This window comes from Lepeophtheirus salmonis, chromosome 1 (assembly GCF_016086655.4).
Source record: "Lepeophtheirus salmonis chromosome 1, UVic_Lsal_1.4, whole genome shotgun sequence".
Classification (NCBI taxonomy): Eukaryota; Metazoa; Arthropoda; class Copepoda; order Siphonostomatoida; family Caligidae; genus Lepeophtheirus; species Lepeophtheirus salmonis.
The window spans coordinates 21,747,747-21,767,743 of NC_052131.2; the positions used below are offsets into that span (position 1 = coordinate 21,747,747).

Genomic DNA, 19,997 nt, shown 5'->3' on the forward strand with positions numbered 1-19,997 from the left:
TCATAAATACCTAATATTAGTATATCAAAATGAAAAAAATAGCTTTGATAAATAGCTAGTTGGAAATTAAAATAACTGATGGTGTAATTAAATAAAGTTTAAGGGGTCATAGAAATTGTAACTTGTAATTTTCTTCTATAAGTTGTAACTTGTAGTTAAATTGCAACTTGTACACATCATATATTTAAAACAGAATAAAATTCCAGTTATTATGGTAGTCATTTCTTTAAGGCACAAACCATTACCATTGGTTTTGTTCTTGCAGTTTTTCTCTTGTTCTCCTCTGTTTTTGGTTGCCACCTTTTGTGTCTTAATTATCAGTTCCCTATTCAGTTGTGAGTAGAAAAGTTATTAGCAAAAAATATATTTCAACTTACATTGATATTTTTGTCTTCGTCACTAGCTACATTGTTGATGATGTCAACCATTTTTTTATTTGAAATATTTCTGTATTAAAAGCTGGTTAAAATACATGAATAAATACTTTTCCCTGCCTTTCATTTCATAATAATAATAATATTGAATGATTTTTCAGTCCTGCATTGAAAATGTCTACTATTTCATTTAAGAAATCGGTTCATCAGCCCACCCAAGAGCCACGTATTTTCTTGTTACTCCCCTTTCCCCTAAATATATCAACTTTTCCTATATTTCATTTAATGACATCTCTTACAATTTTGTCTTTTGGTCCTTATTAAGTTATTTATGCAGTCTTATAACGTTAAAGGGATGGTTTAATGTCTGGTACTTTTATATCACCGGTTATATCAAGTGTTATTATCGCGGCAAAACCTCATATGATTGTAAAACAATATCTATGACATAAAACATTATGACATTTGAAAAATCCAAGCTCAAAGTAAAGTTTATATCGCAAGAAAATAATGCCACAGAGTAATTTGAATTACAAAACTGACTAAAATGACGACTTTCTCTTAGTGTTTCCTAAAATTTAAGATAATGTGAGGTTTTGATTGGTTAAAGGGCGCTCTAGTAGCCCTTCTTTAACATCAAATACTCCTTATTAAAGTCTACGTGGTTTTAAGTTAACTCCTCTCCCTCAACGAAGATAAACTTGGCTTTAGGCCAAATTCTCCATCCCCCATAGGTGCCCACGTGGTTAAGGATAGAAAAGATACACATTTTCTCGTATTCGGAACGGTCCGGATCTTTGTACGTAAATATTCAAGTAAGTTTCGGGTAACCGAACTTTTGGGTCCAGATCCAAAACCCAAATAAGATGGATACTTGTTTCGAATTTTATAAGCATTTTACATGGAGTTCTAACCTAAATAAGATATGACCAGAATTGGACTTATATGTTTATACGTCGTTAACATTTTTGTATTTCGCAACCTTGAAAAAAAACGAAAAGAAAAATACCCAAAATCAGTTGTTTGTTGGCTAATTCATCAAACTATGGAATTATTATTCAATAATAGTTGATCACTTTTTCCAGCCTAATAAGAACTAATTTATATTCAAACAATCAATGTTAAAAACACTGATTAGGGGAAAAGAAGAAGGAACTTCTACAACTGACAACCAAATACAATCTACACTTTGTGTTTGTGAGCATGGTATTACCTCGCTAACACAAAAATATATTTTGTTATCAGCTGTCGATGTTTTTCCTTATTTTATCCCAATGGGTTTTCTGAACGTTGATGCGTTAAATTATAATTAGCTACTTTTAAACTATGAACAATTCTCAAATATTATTGAACAATTGTCCAAAGTTGGGAAGAATTGGCCAATGACTAACTGATTTGTGTCTCTTTTTTGTTTCATTTCGGGGTAAAAGTTGCAAGATAAATTAAGGTAATGAGGTGTGAGGTAACACCGATGGGATAACCATGCAGTATAACAGTAGATGTTGCTCCAATCACTAATCAGGATAAAAAGTGTGTATGTTCCATATAGATAATATCATTTTTTATAACTATGATTAAGTTAAAGCAGTACTAAAAGTTTTAAAGATCCGTAAATGTTGGGTTTCTTGGATCTTTTCAGGTAATACAAGTTTACTACTTCCGTACCCGGATCCAATCCAATCCCCGTCCAATCTTACACGTAGTTTGTGAATAAATGAGTTTTTTATTACAATTTCAAAACCGTCTAGTTTGTATTATGTTTTTATTCTTTTCTAAGTACCTTCATACATAATATTATATACATGAAATCAGGTGACATAGAGTTATTATGAACTCTCTATAAGAATAAACGTGGTAAGACATTGCATCATAGCTATTTATCATTTTTGACTTTTAAAAAGTGGATAATCAAGGAATGGGACGTAAGGAAAATTCCGGAGATGGAATCGAGTTTATATTTATGTACATACAAGTATATACTTGTATACTTTTCCAGGTGAAGTAAATAGATATGTACGGGTTATAGTCTATATTTTACAAATAAGTATGTCCAGAACAACCATCTCTTTGATAAATAATAATTGATATAAAAAGATACGAACCTAATGATAATAATTGAAAAATAGAATAAAATGCATAGATATATGGATTACATACGTATGTATATACTCATATTTTGGATGCATTTATGCCTACTATGTTAAAAAATTAGTTTAATTGTCGAATTCATAATAATATATTTGTATATCTACCGGGTGATAATAAAAGTCTTTGACTACTTTGATTATGGTACAAATAACCATGTACAATAGATCAGAATGAAATTGTAAAGTAAAATCTTAAAATTACTATTTTATTTACATAAAAAAAAATATGATGATCATTTTATTAGAATTTGATTTCCACCAATACGCTTCAATTATAGCCTACGGACGAGGTCAGATGGCAGTACATACCTTAGTCCTGGACATCTTCATTCAATGGAACTCCACAGCAATGTTACTAGAAGAAGATTAGGCAACAAGAAAATGGCTGGACAAGCACAGCAAATTTATTAAATAAATATATCTCCTTCGATTTCTGATGACATCATTGGGCGAGTCTGAATAAAGACTATCGAGTTTAAATAAATTTAAAAATTAAAAATTTGTAGTTACTCGATATTTCTTCTGCGATATTTTACTAAAAATAATGCCAAAAGGGAGTTTATGAATTTTATAAATTATTAAGACATAAACGTAACACATGTTTATAAATAATATATTTTTGATTTTTCATATATCTAATTTAATTTATTAAATAAAAATAAAAGCGCCTGTGCAGTGCCTATTAGTAAAAACCCAAGAGGAGCTGCATGCCACCGATGCCCAAAAGACTTTGCAGGAGGGAATGCTTGGATTTTGGCTTTTCGAAGAAAAGACGAGTTCAATACTGATGAAGCCAGAATTTGTGCTATCGTTTTGATCCTTGGTGTTTGATAATTTATTCAATTTAAAAACTTACTTTTGACATTATATTTAGTAAAATATTTCTTAAAAAATATTGAGTTACCACTTCTATGATAATTATTATTTAAATTTTTACTTTATCAATGTATGTAGTCACTAGAAATAAAAAGAGAGAGAGAGATTTATTTTATAAATCTACTGTGGTTCCCAGCCATTTTCTTGTTGCCTAACCTTGTTCTTGTAACATTGCTCCCCAGAGGTTTTTGGGTTGGTAATGTTTCTGTGGTGAGCTCTAGGTACTGGCTTTGGAGTTACTATGCCACCATATGTAAAAGTCCAAAGGATTCAGATCAGGGGATAGTGAAGGCCAAAAGTCATGATTTTCCTCATCCAGGGTTGAACCATGTTTGCTGTATGCGCTTGCACACTATCTGGTTGGAATACTCAATCTGACAATCTCTAACCTTTTTGCATTCATTTTTATTAATAATCAACGTGTAACAATGTTGTACTACTTTTTCGTTAGCTAAGAACTTCTGATGAAAAAAACCTTTTAAATAGTTTTCATATATATATAGGTGGTCAAGACTTATTGTACTTCCGGTACTTATTGAAACTATTGCTCATTGTTATATATTTTTGTAAATTTGTGTTATGGTGAACAAGGCTCAGCACGATCAATTTCCATTAATAATCAACAGAACATTTGAATTCACATGTTATATAAATATAGGGTTGTGACTCGAGGTTTTTTTTAGTTCGGTGTTAAATTATTATTTGAGGAACGAATTTTTGGTCCAGACTGGAGTATAATGTCGTAAATGATGGTTTTGTTGTTGTGGTCCTGTTTGGAGTGACAATGGATAAGTGGTGCCGGAATTATAGGGCCCATTGACCCATACTTTGGGACAGTGTGCATAGTTATCATACGATAAAAATTTATTCTTGTCTTAAAACTTTAAATGTCATAATTTTCGAGAAAAAAAAATCAATTTCCCTCTTTTAAAAATAATTGTTATTCGTTCAAATTTACTCTTTTTGTGAAAAATTCCATGTGTAAAATTAAAAAAAAAAAAAAGAATTTGTCTTCTCTAAAAAAATTATTTATTAATAAATTTGACAATTATAAAAAATAAAAACAATCAAAATTGTCAAAAAGCCAATTGCCCTACACACCCACCTCCCCCCATTAAAAAATCTTGTAGACTCCCCTGATGACAACACCATTATATGATTTGGCCCCCATTCTTAATATACTAAAAAAATATGGATGGTTCATACCTTCCATGCATTCCCCATTGATTACGGTCCTGCAGTGTGAAACCGTGTACCGCAGTTAGTTTTGTATTTTAACACGGTGTTACCTTATTAACACAAAAATTGACTGTGTATTTTGCTGTCAGCTGATTATGTTTCTGTTGTATTCGTTTAATCAGTGTTTTATATGTTGATTGGTTGAATTAGAAGGAGCTCTTGTTAAGATACTGATAAAAATTATTGAATAATTATAATTATATAGTAATGAATAATTAGCTAACTAACAACTGGTTTTAAGCATATTTTTCTGGTTTTTTTTCTGAGGAAAGGTTGCGAAATACAATAATAACCTGCAAAAAAAAAAAAAAACTAAATTTGTATCTCCTTTTTGTTTTTGTGGATCTATTCAGTTTTTTTAGACCAAATTTTACAACGAGACTGGTATATACAATAGTTGGAACGAACGAGTTAAAATGACCTATACTGGTTGTCCTTTTGTAAATCCTCTAAGATCAACACTTTTTTGTACTACACTCCTCTATTGGGATATTTGGGATCCATGTAGCTCTAAATGACCATGTATTGTTTATCAAGTTTGTCTAAATATTTTGCATCTTATATCAAATCAAATTATGCCAATTAGAGAAGGTTAAATAAAATACTTATTATATCCATTTTGAAGAATGGGACTTTATTATGGGACATTACAATAAATATTTTACTAATTGATTCATCTTATGCCTGGAGCATATACGTTTTCCTATGTCGAGGTTATAAATTTACTCATAATTGATACATGTGGTGTGTCACCACAAAATGAATCTCCAACAAAAATCAAGGGAATGATACAATCTCACTTTATTATTTTACTTTATAAATATATACTACCAATTATATACGCGAATTATTTTGGTCAATAATGAGCTTTCTTTTTAAATTGATGTGATGGATTGAGATACCTAGGAATGTTAAATATTGACTATAGTCTCAAGCTTTTATTCAATTATATGAAAATGTGTTTAGTTCCTATATGACCTATCTATTTTAGTACGAGGAAAACTGCCCTGGGGAAAATTTCCCGTTGAAGATTGACATGGAGGAAAATTGCCCGTATTTTGTTCAAACTTCATGATTAATAGTAACACTTATAAATTCCATTTAATTTATTTATAACAGATGTCTAAACATATTTGTTTGTCCCATCCCTCAAGGGAGTACCTTCAAGCGTGAGTAATATTATTTCAATACAATTTCCTTGCCATTTAAAAAAAAAAATTCAATCCAATCTTCTGAGAAATGGATCGAGTAGATTGTTAAAGAGGTGGAGGGGATAAATAGTTTAGCACCTCTTAAAATATCATTCAATACCCTCTGCGCTCGGATTGGTCCGGGGAAGTGTGGGATTGCTAAAAAAAAAACCGCCAATACATCCAAGGAACCCATCTAATACCAAAGAATAGTATAAGTCCTCGGTTTGCAAATTAAAACCGCATTTGTTCTGTGTTTTCTTGCCATTTAACTTTTTTTAAATTATATATGCCACTTTACTTGTAAATAACATTATTTGTATATCAATAATTATTTTTTTTTTCTTTTGTAATGGACACACTCAATTTTAAATTACTTTTTTGTTTTTCTTTTTGGAAAAGGTTAGAGTATCTAACTGATTTTCGTTGGAAACAATTGATCTAATCCTGTAATTAAATTGTAAATAAAATTAAATTTTAATCATTCTAATTTTGTTCAAACAAATATCTATATTTTATAAATTTCTACATAAAATAATACAATAAATTTCTTATAATAATTTTAAAAGACCTAAAATAGATACAAAATTATATGATAAATCTTTTAAAAATACATAAATAAATAATGTTAAGCGAATTTATAATGTGTTATTATTCATCATGAAGTTTGAACAAAATACGGGCAATTTCCCTCCATGGCAATTTTCTCCAGGGAATTCTATCCTCAGGCAATTTTCTATTTCATCTTTTTTCTCTGACTGATTGGTAATTTTTACAATCTTTTAGTTCAATTTGCGGCAACTCCGAATGTTTTTAGATAAATAATTATAGTAAGATTACAAAGTTGATGCGTCAACATTAAAACAACTAAGAAAAAGAGATATTTGAGTCAATTAAGGGCGTTGTATTCCAATTTGTGGGATGAGCTGAGATACCCAATTATTATAGCTATAGCTTATAAATTTTATTTGATGTGTAAATTACTTATATTGGGCCACAAATTACCTTTTAAATAAAATATATAAAAAATTTTATTCTTTTATTATGACGATTTTGGTTACATTAAATGGTATTTGCGTTGCCTCCAAAGTGTTAATAACAATATTTGTTCATAAATATTTGGTATAATTTGTCAAATTTGTAAGAAAAAATCATTATTTTTGTATTGATAGGGCACATAATATGTAGTTAATATAATCATTTCCGTAATTGCATTTATAGATATATCTTGGATAAATGTATAAAACTGTGTACATCCCAATAAAAGGGACATTTCCTCGTGACTATCCATTAAAATTAAAGTTGTTGTATACCCATGAATGAATCTCTTATGTTTATTTGTTAACAAAGTTCCATCCTTGAAGGAGTTGACTTATGCTTTCAAGGTGAAGTATGCATTCATTTGAATAATATTTTGTATACCTGATGGCAAATTGAGTTCATAGTCTCTCGTTTGTAAATGAAAGTGTAACTGATATCCATTTATTTTTAGTTTGTTTGAAGAGCAAATGAAACAGAACATGAAAACTTTCATACCAAAAATCCACAGTTATCCCTGAAAACCACAGCCGTTGAATTGCGCCATGTATTCTTTTTGTAAGATTGATTATATTATAAGTTCAAGATATTGATAGTAATCATAATTAACGATTCAATTACGGGGTTGACTACTCATTTAATCTGCAAGTAATAACTGTTTTAAAACATAAAGTATACATTCATTTTATATGAATAGTTAAATTTACGTCCTCCAAAATTAATCAATAATATCTGCTGTTTTCCTCTCTTTACCCTCCAGGGAAGGGAGTTCTGAATTATAGAAACATTATCCCAAAAGGAATTATTTGCTCATGGAAAAATATGCAATGCAATTAAATGAAGTATTTCTTAGCAATTAACTTATAAATTGAGAGATATTAAATTACAATTCATTTGCTCTGCTGCCTGTAGTTTACACTTTTTAACAAAAAAAAAAAAAAATATTATGTATTCGCCATATATAAAAATTTGCATCCATCTCTCTGGCTTTGTTTTGATCCCTTAAAATTATGAATCAGGCTTATATATGTATTAGTGTTGGGGTTCATTCTGTAAATCCTATACCGGTCTGTGACCGTTGAATTTTTTGTTGTACCGAATTAGATCGGTCCAACAAAAAAACTCGGTCTTGACCGGTCTCATATAAAAATTCGGTCTAGTTCGATACCCAAAAAATCGGTGTAGACCGATTTTTTGGTCCAGACCGCGGTCACGCCGTCGTCTCTTGTATAAATAAAGTATTTGTTCTAGATCTTAGCGTGTACTTTTGAGATTATTTTGAAAAAAAATGAATGACAGTTGATCTAGAAAAAAAAATGGTCTCTCATAATATATGAGACCAAAAAATCGGTCCATAAATTGAGACCGAATCAAAATCGTTCTACAAAGTGAGACCGAAAAAAATCGGTTCACGGTCTTATACCGCGGGTTGGACCAAAAAATCGCTCTAGAAAAAAATACTTAAGACCGAACCGAAAAAAAAAATCGGTGCTAGGCTGAGTCTCAACACTAATATGTATGTAGCTACTAGACATTACATTACTCTAACTTCAACTTAATATGTGAGTCTATTTTGAAATAATCTAATATCCATTTCGTAGTACAAAAAACAATTGTACATGGTTGTCAGTCATTTCTATCTAGGCCTTATCTCCCAAGATTTTTCATGAGCATAGGGCACATAAACAGGAAGGTTTCGGGTGCAAACTTCAAGAAGGAGAGGGATATGGCAGAAATATATATCAGGGAATGTAAAAGATAATATTAAAATAGTGTGTTATATCAACACGTTGGCAGAAATATTTTGATTTATAAAATGATTTAGAACAAATATATTTTTGGCCATTTATATGAAAAATAATTAAAAATAGGTATTATATATCTCAGATCTTTCTTTCTGTCAATAGAAATAGTTAACTGACATATCGTCACACTAGATCTGGCGAACTTTGTATAACAAACCTACAAATAAATACGTAATTATAATTTCACCTTCTAATGTATAAAACATGAATACATTTTCATCCTTCACGAATGTTTGTATGGTTGGTTGCGATTGGCTTAAAGTTCTTCTTTAAAAATAAAAAAATAATTAAATTTAACAATATTTGAAGTAAATTTGAATTTGAAAATATATGAAGTACAATTTCTCGAGAAATAAGACAATAATAATAAACTTGTGTGCATTGATAACAAAAAAAAAATCTTAATTTTCAGTTGTCGTGCCTCAAAATAAAAACAATCTTGAACAAAAATCAAAAGAAGAAAATCCCAATTTATTTTCCAAATTTTCATCGACGTATTTGAGTTAATTATAGGGGTTTGCATACAAATTTGAGGGGTGAATTACGATACTCACTAATATTAACTATAGTTTATATCCTTTATTGGATTTAAAAAAACATATATTGTCCCTGTTACGGTCCCTTTGAAATAAAATTTATCAATTTTTTATTCTTTGGGGATCCATTTTTTCTAGTTTAAGTGAAATTTTCTGCGACTTCAAAGGTTTCATTCGAGGGTAGTCCTAAAAGTACGTTACCCAACAAAGAAAACATAAAATAAATTGTTGGAAAATATTTATTTTTCAAGATAACCTCCTTTCAGCTCTTATCACTTTTGTAAACAAAGGAGCAGATTGATTCAGAGTAGAAACCAGTTCAGTTTTTTAAATTGGTTGGCCTAAGGTCTTTCAAATAAATACAATGTATCACATAATGACTTCAAATTTTCTCCATTTTCACTCATTCACAGCCAACGTTTAGTATTGATGGCTGTCAAACAAATACTAGACAGCAGGGCAAAACCTACTTCAAGTAGCCAAAATGGATCGTCACAATAAAAGTATGAATAATTTATAGATGTTAGCTTCTCCCACATCTATTTGTCGTCAAATCCTATAATCGAAGTATGTGAAGATTGCGATTTTCTCAATTCCTTGATTTTTGTTTATGATTGTTTTTAAGTTGACGAACCACATATGTTGTCCATTAGTATTTAGTAGTGTTACGCGTCGGTCCTTATTTATTTGGTCCAGTTCCGTCCAGTCTTAAATAATGTTGAGGGAAGTCATCAAGGACAAAACTTGATCCGTTTTTAGAACTGATATGCACGACTAAACTGGATAGTTATTATAATTTTATTAATTAAATTCTTTTGTGGAAAAATTAACATTTATTTTGTGAAAAAATCCTTTAAAAAAAATTGTAACCTGTTTTTTCATCCAGATTTATAATTTTTCCTAGTCCAAAACAAAAGGGGGGGGGGGGGCTCAGCACGGACACAATATTATCCATGAGTCTAACTAAGTATCTACTAGGTTTAGTTATTTATTTTTTCCAAATGTTTCGGTTGAATTAAAATAATATATATTTACATTTTTGATGAAAGTTTAAATTTTTTATTGTGTTCTGGATAAATAGTACTTCAAATATATATTTGTATATCAAAGCTTTGACAGTTGGCAATTGTTTTTAAAGTAATTGCGTAGTACTTATATATATTTTTTTAATTATATGAATAAGTTACTTAAGTAGGTATATCAAAAATTAAGTGTTTTTCTTTTTTAGATTAGTAAAAATAAGTTAATGTGTCTGCATTTGTCGTTTTATTTTATCGTTACGTCATATGAAAGGTGTTAAACTTGAGTCATTAAGTGTTATTAGCGTAAAGGCATAAAAAATGGGGATATTTTTAAACTTAAGCAGTTAACTTTTATAAATTACTTGAAGTATTTATACCCCTCAAGTTTTATTGATATTGACTAATACAAATACAATTTCTTTCATCTGAGGCGGTTAGTTAATTATTGATTTTTATTATGTATATTAAATAACAAAAGAATTTAAGTAATTGAATAATATTGTAAATTTCGGAAGTTTATATCTCCGTTTAGTGATTACGCAACCTCTTATAAATACATTCCTTTATTTATAATTTCAGTTTATTTTCCTTCCTTGATTATCAACGATAGCTATGAGCTGATCTATTTAAATTAGTCATGATTCAATTTTGCATGAACTCTTATAAATAATTTGCATAGTGCAAGGTCGCACAGTGTGCGCTTTTGTTCACTTGTAATGAAGTTCATGGGGGCGCATATTTTTATAGTTTTGTTATTATCCGTTTGTATTCAATTTATAAATTAACCTATGAATGTAAATGAGTTTTTTTATAATCTTGGTGTAGCTAGGTGAAGGTGATTTCAGTATGAGTTTAAGGACATAAGTTACATATTAAATAGGTTGGTTATTTCATAAACTATATTAGAATATGTAGACTGAAGAGTTTACGCCTCCTTTGTCGATTATGATTGGTTGTTAGTGTTTATCCTGGTTGTTAAAATAAAATAAAAACAATTATAATCTATAGTTATTCATTATATATAATAGTCGCACACATGTTGGATATGAACTGGGAATACGCTTATCCTTTTTTATATAGAGTCGAGAGGACATGATCTTATACAAACATCAGTGATTCCCAACCTTTTCCTCAATGTGGACATAGCGACAGTCAGTGGTGCCGTCTCGTGGAAAAATAATACAACTCCCAGTATGATAACATTATTTAATACAAAATAATATGTTTCTACATAGAGGGTGCTATCTAAATTTTCTTCTGAGCATGCACCATTCTTTGAACAAGGTACAGACTGTCGGGTCACCTTGCAGATGATGAGCATATTTTTTAGTTAGTTGATATCATTAAAACTTCTTCACGGCACTATTTTTGCTCGAGAAGAAACAAAAGCGGGGCACGTCTTGAACACAACTTTCTCAACTGCAATTTTTAAATAATATGCAATGTTCAGTACTTTTAAAATGCCTACAATGTCTAATAGACCGCGCAACGTCACACGAATATCCATCATTACCGCTATGTAGACTTTTTCTTCCACAATTTCTGGAGTACTCAACTTATTTGGTCGAAATTAGCAATGCTAACTCGCAGACTTTCAGTTGACGATTCACCAGTGCTGTTTCGTGAATTTTCTTCACAATTTCTTGAGTAATCCCCTCATTTGGTCGACCACTGTAATGCTCATTTTTCCAGGGTGTTCGGCCTCGTTTAAACTCAGCTAGCTATGACTTTACTTCGGTAAAGTAAGGAGCAGACTCACATTGAGTAGAATCCAGTTCAGCTTTTATATTGGTTGGGATAAGGCCTTTCATATAAAAGATTTGTAGCATATATTAATTACCAATATTATCATAAGGATTTGTTACGGAGTTATAATCGTAAGTCATTGTTGGTCTCAGAGTAGAATTTAGGATAGACTACGGAGTAATTCTTGCAAATGTCCTTGTTTATTTCATTCTCCTCCTCCTCCCTTGCCACAGCTGATTGTAGCTGATCTAAAAACATCATGACAGCTAAGCTGCTCTCCTTCAAAAACATTCTTTAAATTGTCAGGGTTACAATGTTGATTTTTGGTTTCTTTTTTTAACATGCCCAAAATGTTCCCGATTAGTAGTGTTATGTTGGTCTTTATTTAGGTCCTGTATATCAGTTCCAAGTTTGGTTCTTGATGACATCACTTTACTTTATGTTTTAGCTTTTATAATCAGTTCACGTACTGAGAGTCAGAAGGACCGGTTCTAAGACTGGACTGGGCCGAATAAATTAAGACTGATGCAACATCACTGCACATTTTATTTTCTCTTCTTTACACTTCCAATCCTCACTGAGTAAGAATACGATAAGAAACATCCTTTAAATTTCCTTGACGTCCGTCCCTTTCTTTGACGATGATATCAAATGTCAAGGGGAAGATGAATGATTATATCTGTATACACATTGTACATTACTATGAAATTGGTGGCTACTACCCACCTATTGACTATGAGAATACAATTCATTTCTTGCGACATTATATGTATATATATTTATTTCATTAGGCTCAATGCTTGTGAAATATATGTACATAATATCTATTCCACATATCCAACTAATTTTACCCTTGTAAAAAGGATTTCTCTTTAGTTATTTCGATACTCAAACTCAATACATACATGTGTAATCAGGATGATGAAACCCCTTTCCGTCCTTCCCTCAAGTTCTCTTTGAGGTTTTGACCGATCCAAAGAACAATTGATTATATTATTATGTTATATACATACATTTCTCACCATTATGGACATTACATTCTTCTGGGGCGTCAAAATGTTCGCCCACTTGAGTTCTATGTACACCATACATTTCTTTGATGCACAGAAGAAATCCGTAAAATACACCTAAAGAAGTGGATCCCAGATGTGCTCCATGATAGTCGCTAGTTTTCCGTGGGTGTACTTACGTAATAAGCAACAACGCTTGGAGTTTGTTCATGACAAGAGAGACACGCTCCTGCAGAGTTCCGTGGGATCATGATGTGCACATTTTTCTACCAAACATTCTATTATATATATATCTTTTAATTATTAATAAAGCTCTTTCTTAGTATGCCTAGGAAAATGAATATTAGGAGAAGGAAGAAGCCAAAAAGTTTTATTAATAATAGTTATAATCATAAATGAATGTAAATATCTTTGCCAAAAAGTTTTGAAGGTAGCTTTAATTCATTATACTATATAATACCATCATCCATGGAGTATTACGAAGACCATATATGAACATTTTTAAAAGAGAAAGAAAATACAATATATACAAACCTATCTCTATGTGCATATGAATGGCTAACATGTGGCATTTTGAAAGTATCTTCAAGTCATTTGCACTAATTATAGAATTTCTTTATTTTCAAAACTCTTACGAATTATTTGTTTCTCCTTCCTTACATTCCCTAAATGTTTGTATCTAAGTCAAACCTTGGATTACAAGTGGTATTTTGTTCGTTTGGGAAAAGTGCTCGGTAACTTAGTTATGTAGACTGAACCAATGGCGTCGCTAAACTCTTTTTGAGGAGTCGCAAGGGATTTAATGAATCTCGTATCAGTGTTCTAGCCTAAGATGGGGGATGCCTTTTTGGTTGAATGACTAAATAAATAAAACGTCCTGTCAGCCACTTTTTATAGTCCAAATAGAGCAACAAAGCATTTATATCCCGATGATGGCACCGAATCCAGAGTTATACCTTTATTCTATCCTGCAACCTTTCCTCAAAAAAAGAAACAGAGGGAAAGGTCCAAAATCAGTTGGTAGTTTGCCATTTATTCACAACTATAACTGTAGATAATTGTTTACAGTTTAATAGGAACTAATTCAAATTTAACTAATCTATGTTCACAAGAAAATGAAAAGGGTTAAATAAGTCGAAAAATCGACACCTGATAAACAAAATACATTTTTTACGGCTTTCTCTCACGAACACAAAAATATACCGTATATTTTTTTATCTTGTTTCTGTTTCTTCCTCCTAATGAGTGTTGTGAATTAGTTAAATTTGAATTAGCTCCTGTTAAGCTGTGAATAATTACCCACAATTATTGAAAAATAATTCCATAACTAGGAAGAATTGCCTAACTGCCAACTGATTTGGGCCGTTTTTGTTGGAAAGGTTGTATGATACAATAAAGGTAACGACGTGTTTCATGTTAGTGAGGTTACGCTCGATACTAAACAAGTTACTATAAGTAATTTGTTTCAATTTTCAGCGATCCACAGTTAGAGTAAATAAACTATTACTGAGTAATAGACGGTCATTCCACATGCTTGCAGTCCGAGGTATTACTGTATAATACCTATGTCTCTACATTATTCAGGGATCAATTTGATTTCTGCCTCTAGGCTTAGAAAATGCATTGTGTGAGAGAAACTCTCTATTCAAATAAATACTAAAGGAATAATTTTAATTGCTCAAACTATTGGAAATGTTATATACAGGGTGACCCATAAGTCTTAGAGCAGAAACTTGAATATAATATTTATCCTAGACGGGTGTATATTTTTTAATTTTGTTAATTCCATTTGATTCAAACAACCTCTATATTTATTTGTTGTTAAATAAACAGGCCCAAGAGTGGTCGCTCCAGGTCCATGGGGACACCCATATTAATTGAGATACGATGTCGAAGATCAAGCGCAAAAAGAAGTGCTCCAGGAGAAAGATAGCTCATGAGGCTAGTTTTTCTTGAGAAACCACGTGTAAGGTGATAATACTGCTGTATCGTCTACAACGGTCAGGGAGGCATCAATGGCCAAGAGGCTAACCCGGCAAAGGTGCTTCTGAAATTCTTCAATTCTCGTGTGAACGTTTCAATCATTTGGACTGACGAGAAGATCTGTATTGTGTAGCTGCCTTACAACAGCCTCAACGACTGGATGCAGGGAAGGAGCATGGAGGGCATCCCCTTAACGAGGGCAGTGTGTTCAGGGGCCAAAAGCCCACCTCAGTCATTGTCTAGGCGGGCATCACCTCCTGAAGGATGAAAACGCCCTTCATCTTCATTCTCAAGGCTGTGAAGGTCAATCAACGTGTCTATCTATATGTTGTTACAGTCTCAAGTACTTCCCTGGATCCAGAAACAGCACTGGTAAGGATATTACTGCTTCCAGTAGGACAGAGCATCTTTATATACTGTAAAGTAGTTGCTAGAGTAATACACACCACTTTTGAGCACTTTTGGAGCAAGGACATGTGTTCCCCTTCTCCTCAGATCTCAACGTAATGGACTTCTTCATATAGTCAATTCTAGAAAGGGAGGTTTGTGACAACTTGAAGGCAGCCGCATATGAAAACTCGTCAGAGGAGATCATCTGTAGAGCGTGTAAAGCAGTTCCGAAGCGTCTGAGAGCTGTAGTTGCTGCAAATGGTGGCCATATGGAATGAACTGGCTCTTATTTTGTTTAGATTGTTTATAATATGAGAACTATAATATTTCTTAAACCAAGGTTTCCCAAACTTTACTATGCCAAGGTCTTTCTACACTGATACATTTTTATTTGAGGCCCCCTTTATACGAAACATGTGTAATATGTATGTGTTGACTGGAAGGAATCCTCAATTCTCCTTCTTCCTGTGCTCCCCTCACGGCCCCACTTTGAAAACCATTGTCTTCAGCATCCTTAGTTTTCGGGGTCTCTGCTGGAACTTGGGGCACTACGCACTCTGTGTATATTTCTCGGTCGCGAATTTTGCCCCTTGTTTTAAGTGCCAGTTACCAAACTGAGCCTGTATAAAAAAGAACAGAGACCGAATCTGTTGAATAGAAAGAACCGGGACTGATAGAACTGCTGAACCTGAACTGGACACAACCTTGCCAACTATACATTAATACTGTCACTTCATTTTGATCTATTAAAATTACGTAGTGATTATGTATTAATGAGTCACTCATACCCCTGGGCATTTGAACTTTATATGGCCCACATAATACTTATATTTTAGAAATTTCTATTAAAATAGTAGGAAATTACACAATTAATATTTGGGTCCTCTATAGAATATTCAATTGTTCCCGGATTTTCATGCCAAAAAGTACTATAAGTCTTTCATTTAATATGATTCATCTCATTTTTGGTTGTAACTTGTACAACTTGATTATACAAGTTACAACTTGTACATAATATATATATACATATTATGAAATGATGTCTTGTGCCTAATCAAGGAAACATCCCTTGTTATTTGATAAAACGACTGACGTGGGGAAGGATTATTCTTAATCTACTACCACATATATATATTGATCTGTTACCCTCTTAGTCGTTGACTAATCCAGAAATACATAGTTAAAAGGAAGTCCATGAAGCCCTTTGAATGAATACCGGATCTCTTTTTAAGCCATTGCATAATATATGTACGAGTTATGCCTTATATATAACAATAAATCAACAACGACTTGGTGCTTTTTTTGCTTTGTTTCTGTAAGTTGATTATAGTATATTTAATCAACTTGTAAGGGCTTTGGGATGTTCCATTACATATTATAACTGTGATCCATATAATTACTTAATTGAAGTCATCCATCTTTTCATTGGATAAGGTCGAATTTATTTGATAGTTTTACTGAAAGAGTTGTTCATAATTTGATTTTTTCAAATTACCGCTACTTCCTTTTACACCATAGTGGTTTATCGTGCATAATGTAGTTATGTACCCATACTTATTACATTAAGGAGTTTGAGTACATATTCCATATCGCTTCTAAATCCAAAATGGCTCTTAAAAATCGGTTTTCCATTGACAATTTTTTTTTTTTTCTCAATTACAAAAGGCTACAAATATGTCTACGTATATTGTTAAGTTATATATTAACATAGACTCCACTCATCACAACTCCATGATGAACGTACGTACGTATAAAAGATCTAACGCCGGCCTTTTTGTACATATCTTGGAAATGTATGTGAAGTAATACTACTACATGGCAGTACGCAAAGTCAGTTACTTATCAGTTGATTGTTTCCTTTGAGAGGAGACGATCCTTCTAAGAGTAAATGCATGCAATCAAGGTGAATTAAATTATATGATTACCTTTGGTTTTTGAAATATTATTAATATACTACAAACAATATGTCATTGTGGAAAAGCGCGGCCCATCATGCATCCAGCCTGCATGGCAATTGGAGTACAAATGTGGCTCTTAGTAATAATGGAGTGCATATCAGTTCAAATGAGAAATTCAATGGGGAGTATCGATCTGCCTCCTTGGAGGATGACGGACTCACAGCGATGGGTTGTAGTGCGACTGCAGCCACAACCCCTGCCTCGCCCTACTCCACCCCACCTCTCACACCTCGTCTCCTTCTCAAACGATCCAATCTTCTTGAAAGCACTTCCTCTCCTCCAGTCTCTCTTCTTCAAAAGGGTGTAGGAGGGGAATCCAATCTCAACTCATTGGAAGCATGGGACTACAGTGTGGAATTGGAGTATCTGCGAGGTGGCGGAACGGATGGTCAGTCAGACTTTGTTATTATTTGTGTTAGCTGTAATGTGTCACTTTGTCTTCTTTGGTTATGGTTTTAAAATTGATTCTCAAGGTTATTGTCTCTGCGTGTGTACATTTGAATAATGAAATATGTTCTATACACTCGCATTGGGTGGTGAATAAGTGCGAGTGACAGTTAGTCGCATTTTCGAGATGAGTTAAGATAATTATTATACATATCGAGTAGGTATTTACATAATTCATAATGAGTATCACTTCAAAAGCTTTTGTTCTTCAATGTGTGTAGTATGCAGGGGCGTCCACAGGATTATATTTTTTTTTTGAGAGCTTGGTTAAAAAGATTTTGAAAATAATTTCAAAATTTATTTTTGGAAAAAAAAATTCAAAAATCCACATCCTTCACAAAAAATTAATTTTTTGGAAATATTTTTGAAAAAAAACTTAAAAAACTTATAAAACCATAGCTATTCTCTGAAAATTATTTTTTTTTTGAATTTTTTTTTTTTAAATACATTGAAAAAAAAATGGAAAATTAAACTAAATTTCAAATATAAATTTAAAAAAAAATCAAATATTAAATTTCCTAGTAAAAAGCGAAAATTCCTTGGGGGGGGGGCTACACCCCCCTCCAGCCCATACCCTGCACACGCCCTTGATATGTTGTCAGGTTATTTTTTAGGGAAAATACTGTAAATATGTGGAGTTGATATTTATATCATGAAGATGGAATCATAATGACATTGAACTCTCATCTTTTTTTCGTCGTGAAGGAAATACAGAGTTTCTTGAATGCAACCATTATTTCCCCTTTCCCATATTATTGCATTTTATAGAAATTCCTAGCGAAAATAAATTAGTCTAGACATATTTTATTTGGTGTAAATGGTATAGCGTACATTTATATGAACATGTTGCATATTTGCGGTCAATATCTTTTCTAATAACTATTGTTGTTGTTTCCATCCATTGATCCTATGTAGTACCTAGTTAAATCATTTTTTATCTCCTTCTTTTTAAATAGATCTTCAACTGGCTGCAGAACTTGGAAAAACACTCCTAGAACGGAATAAAGAATTGGAAAATGTCGTTAAACAGCATCAGTCCTTGGTCGAGGATCAATCACATGAAATAGAGGTAAGTTTAAGTATTAAAGCTACGTATATACGTTGTGTCCAAGTTGCAACCAAGAAATGAAATGACTAATTTTAAATGAAGGGTTTGATGTACTTGGGTTGAGGATAATTAGTGTTGGATCAGTCCTAAGACTGATAGTCAAATCAGTCTCACCCCCCTTACAGTTCTTTTTTATTGAGTCGAACTTTTTTACATTGAACGGTTCTAAGGACCGATACACCTTGATCCTTCAGTCCTAGCTATCTTAATAGCTATTCCTCACTCATAGATTGAAGAATTTAAAAACGAAAAAAATAATAAATAATAGCTAGAATGTATGATATTAAGTTCAAACCAATCATCTTCTACTTTGAACTTAAGCTATCTCGTCTCTTGAAAGAAGATATGTTGCACAACTGAAATGACGCCATTTCAGCTGTTGTAGCTACCACAAAAGACAGATAAGGACCTGTCCTAGGATTGCCATATTTCATTAGGATATTTTAGACCGATCCAACTCTAATTTATCAATGGTCTCATTTTTTGACAATTTTAATACACATTACTAAGATTTAAGTACTCTCTCGTACGTTATAAAGTTTAAAATCCCACAGTTATGTTACTCATTAATACATAATCAACATGTAATTTTAATAGATCAAAATTAAATGATTGTATCAGTTAATAGTTGGTAATTAGAATGGTCAATGTGTTAATTAGATAATCTATTTTTAGACGAAGAAATTGAATTCTGTAGAGGTTTGCTTAGACAAGTTGCAACTGTTACAGAATATACATATATTTTATATACAGTAATACTTTGAGAAAAACTCTGCGCAAAAATGTGTATGGAAATAAGAGAGCCGCTTCAAATTAAGAGTTTTATAGTTATCTCTTTTGAGAGAAATTGTTTTGACTTACAAGCTCTGTCCCGGAACGTATTAAATCCGTATTTCAAGGTATTACTATAGTTATCATCTTCAGGATATTGGAATTTCATTCAAGTATTTAAGGTGTAACGCACTTTATACTATTATTATTGCTTCTATTTATCATTTCATTTCCCCTATTTTGTTATTTAAAAAAAAAAAAAATAGAATTAAAAGTATGCACGTAGTTTCATTTTTATTCATTTGTGAGCCCCTGGTAGAGAAGATCAGAGTAGCAGCATATGTCGTTATTTAATAC

General features: G+C 31.9%; 1 protein-coding gene across 4 annotated transcripts in view; it reads left to right on the forward strand.

Moving 5' to 3' along the window:
- Cen (cerebellar degeneration-related protein 2-like) overlaps positions 1–19,997 on the forward strand; it is a 174,338-nt gene that overhangs the window by 145,450 nt on the left and 8,891 nt on the right. For 3 of the 4 annotated variants that reach the window (XM_040715389.2, XM_040715367.2, XM_040715381.2), the window contains one exon: positions 18,718–18,830. In XM_040715389.2, coding sequence (XP_040571323.1) covers positions 18,718–18,830 — 113 coding nt within the window. Of the gene's footprint in view, positions 1–17,208; positions 17,703–18,717; positions 18,831–19,997 lie in introns of those variants that run through there. The other variant, XM_040715374.2, reaches the window with a different exon arrangement.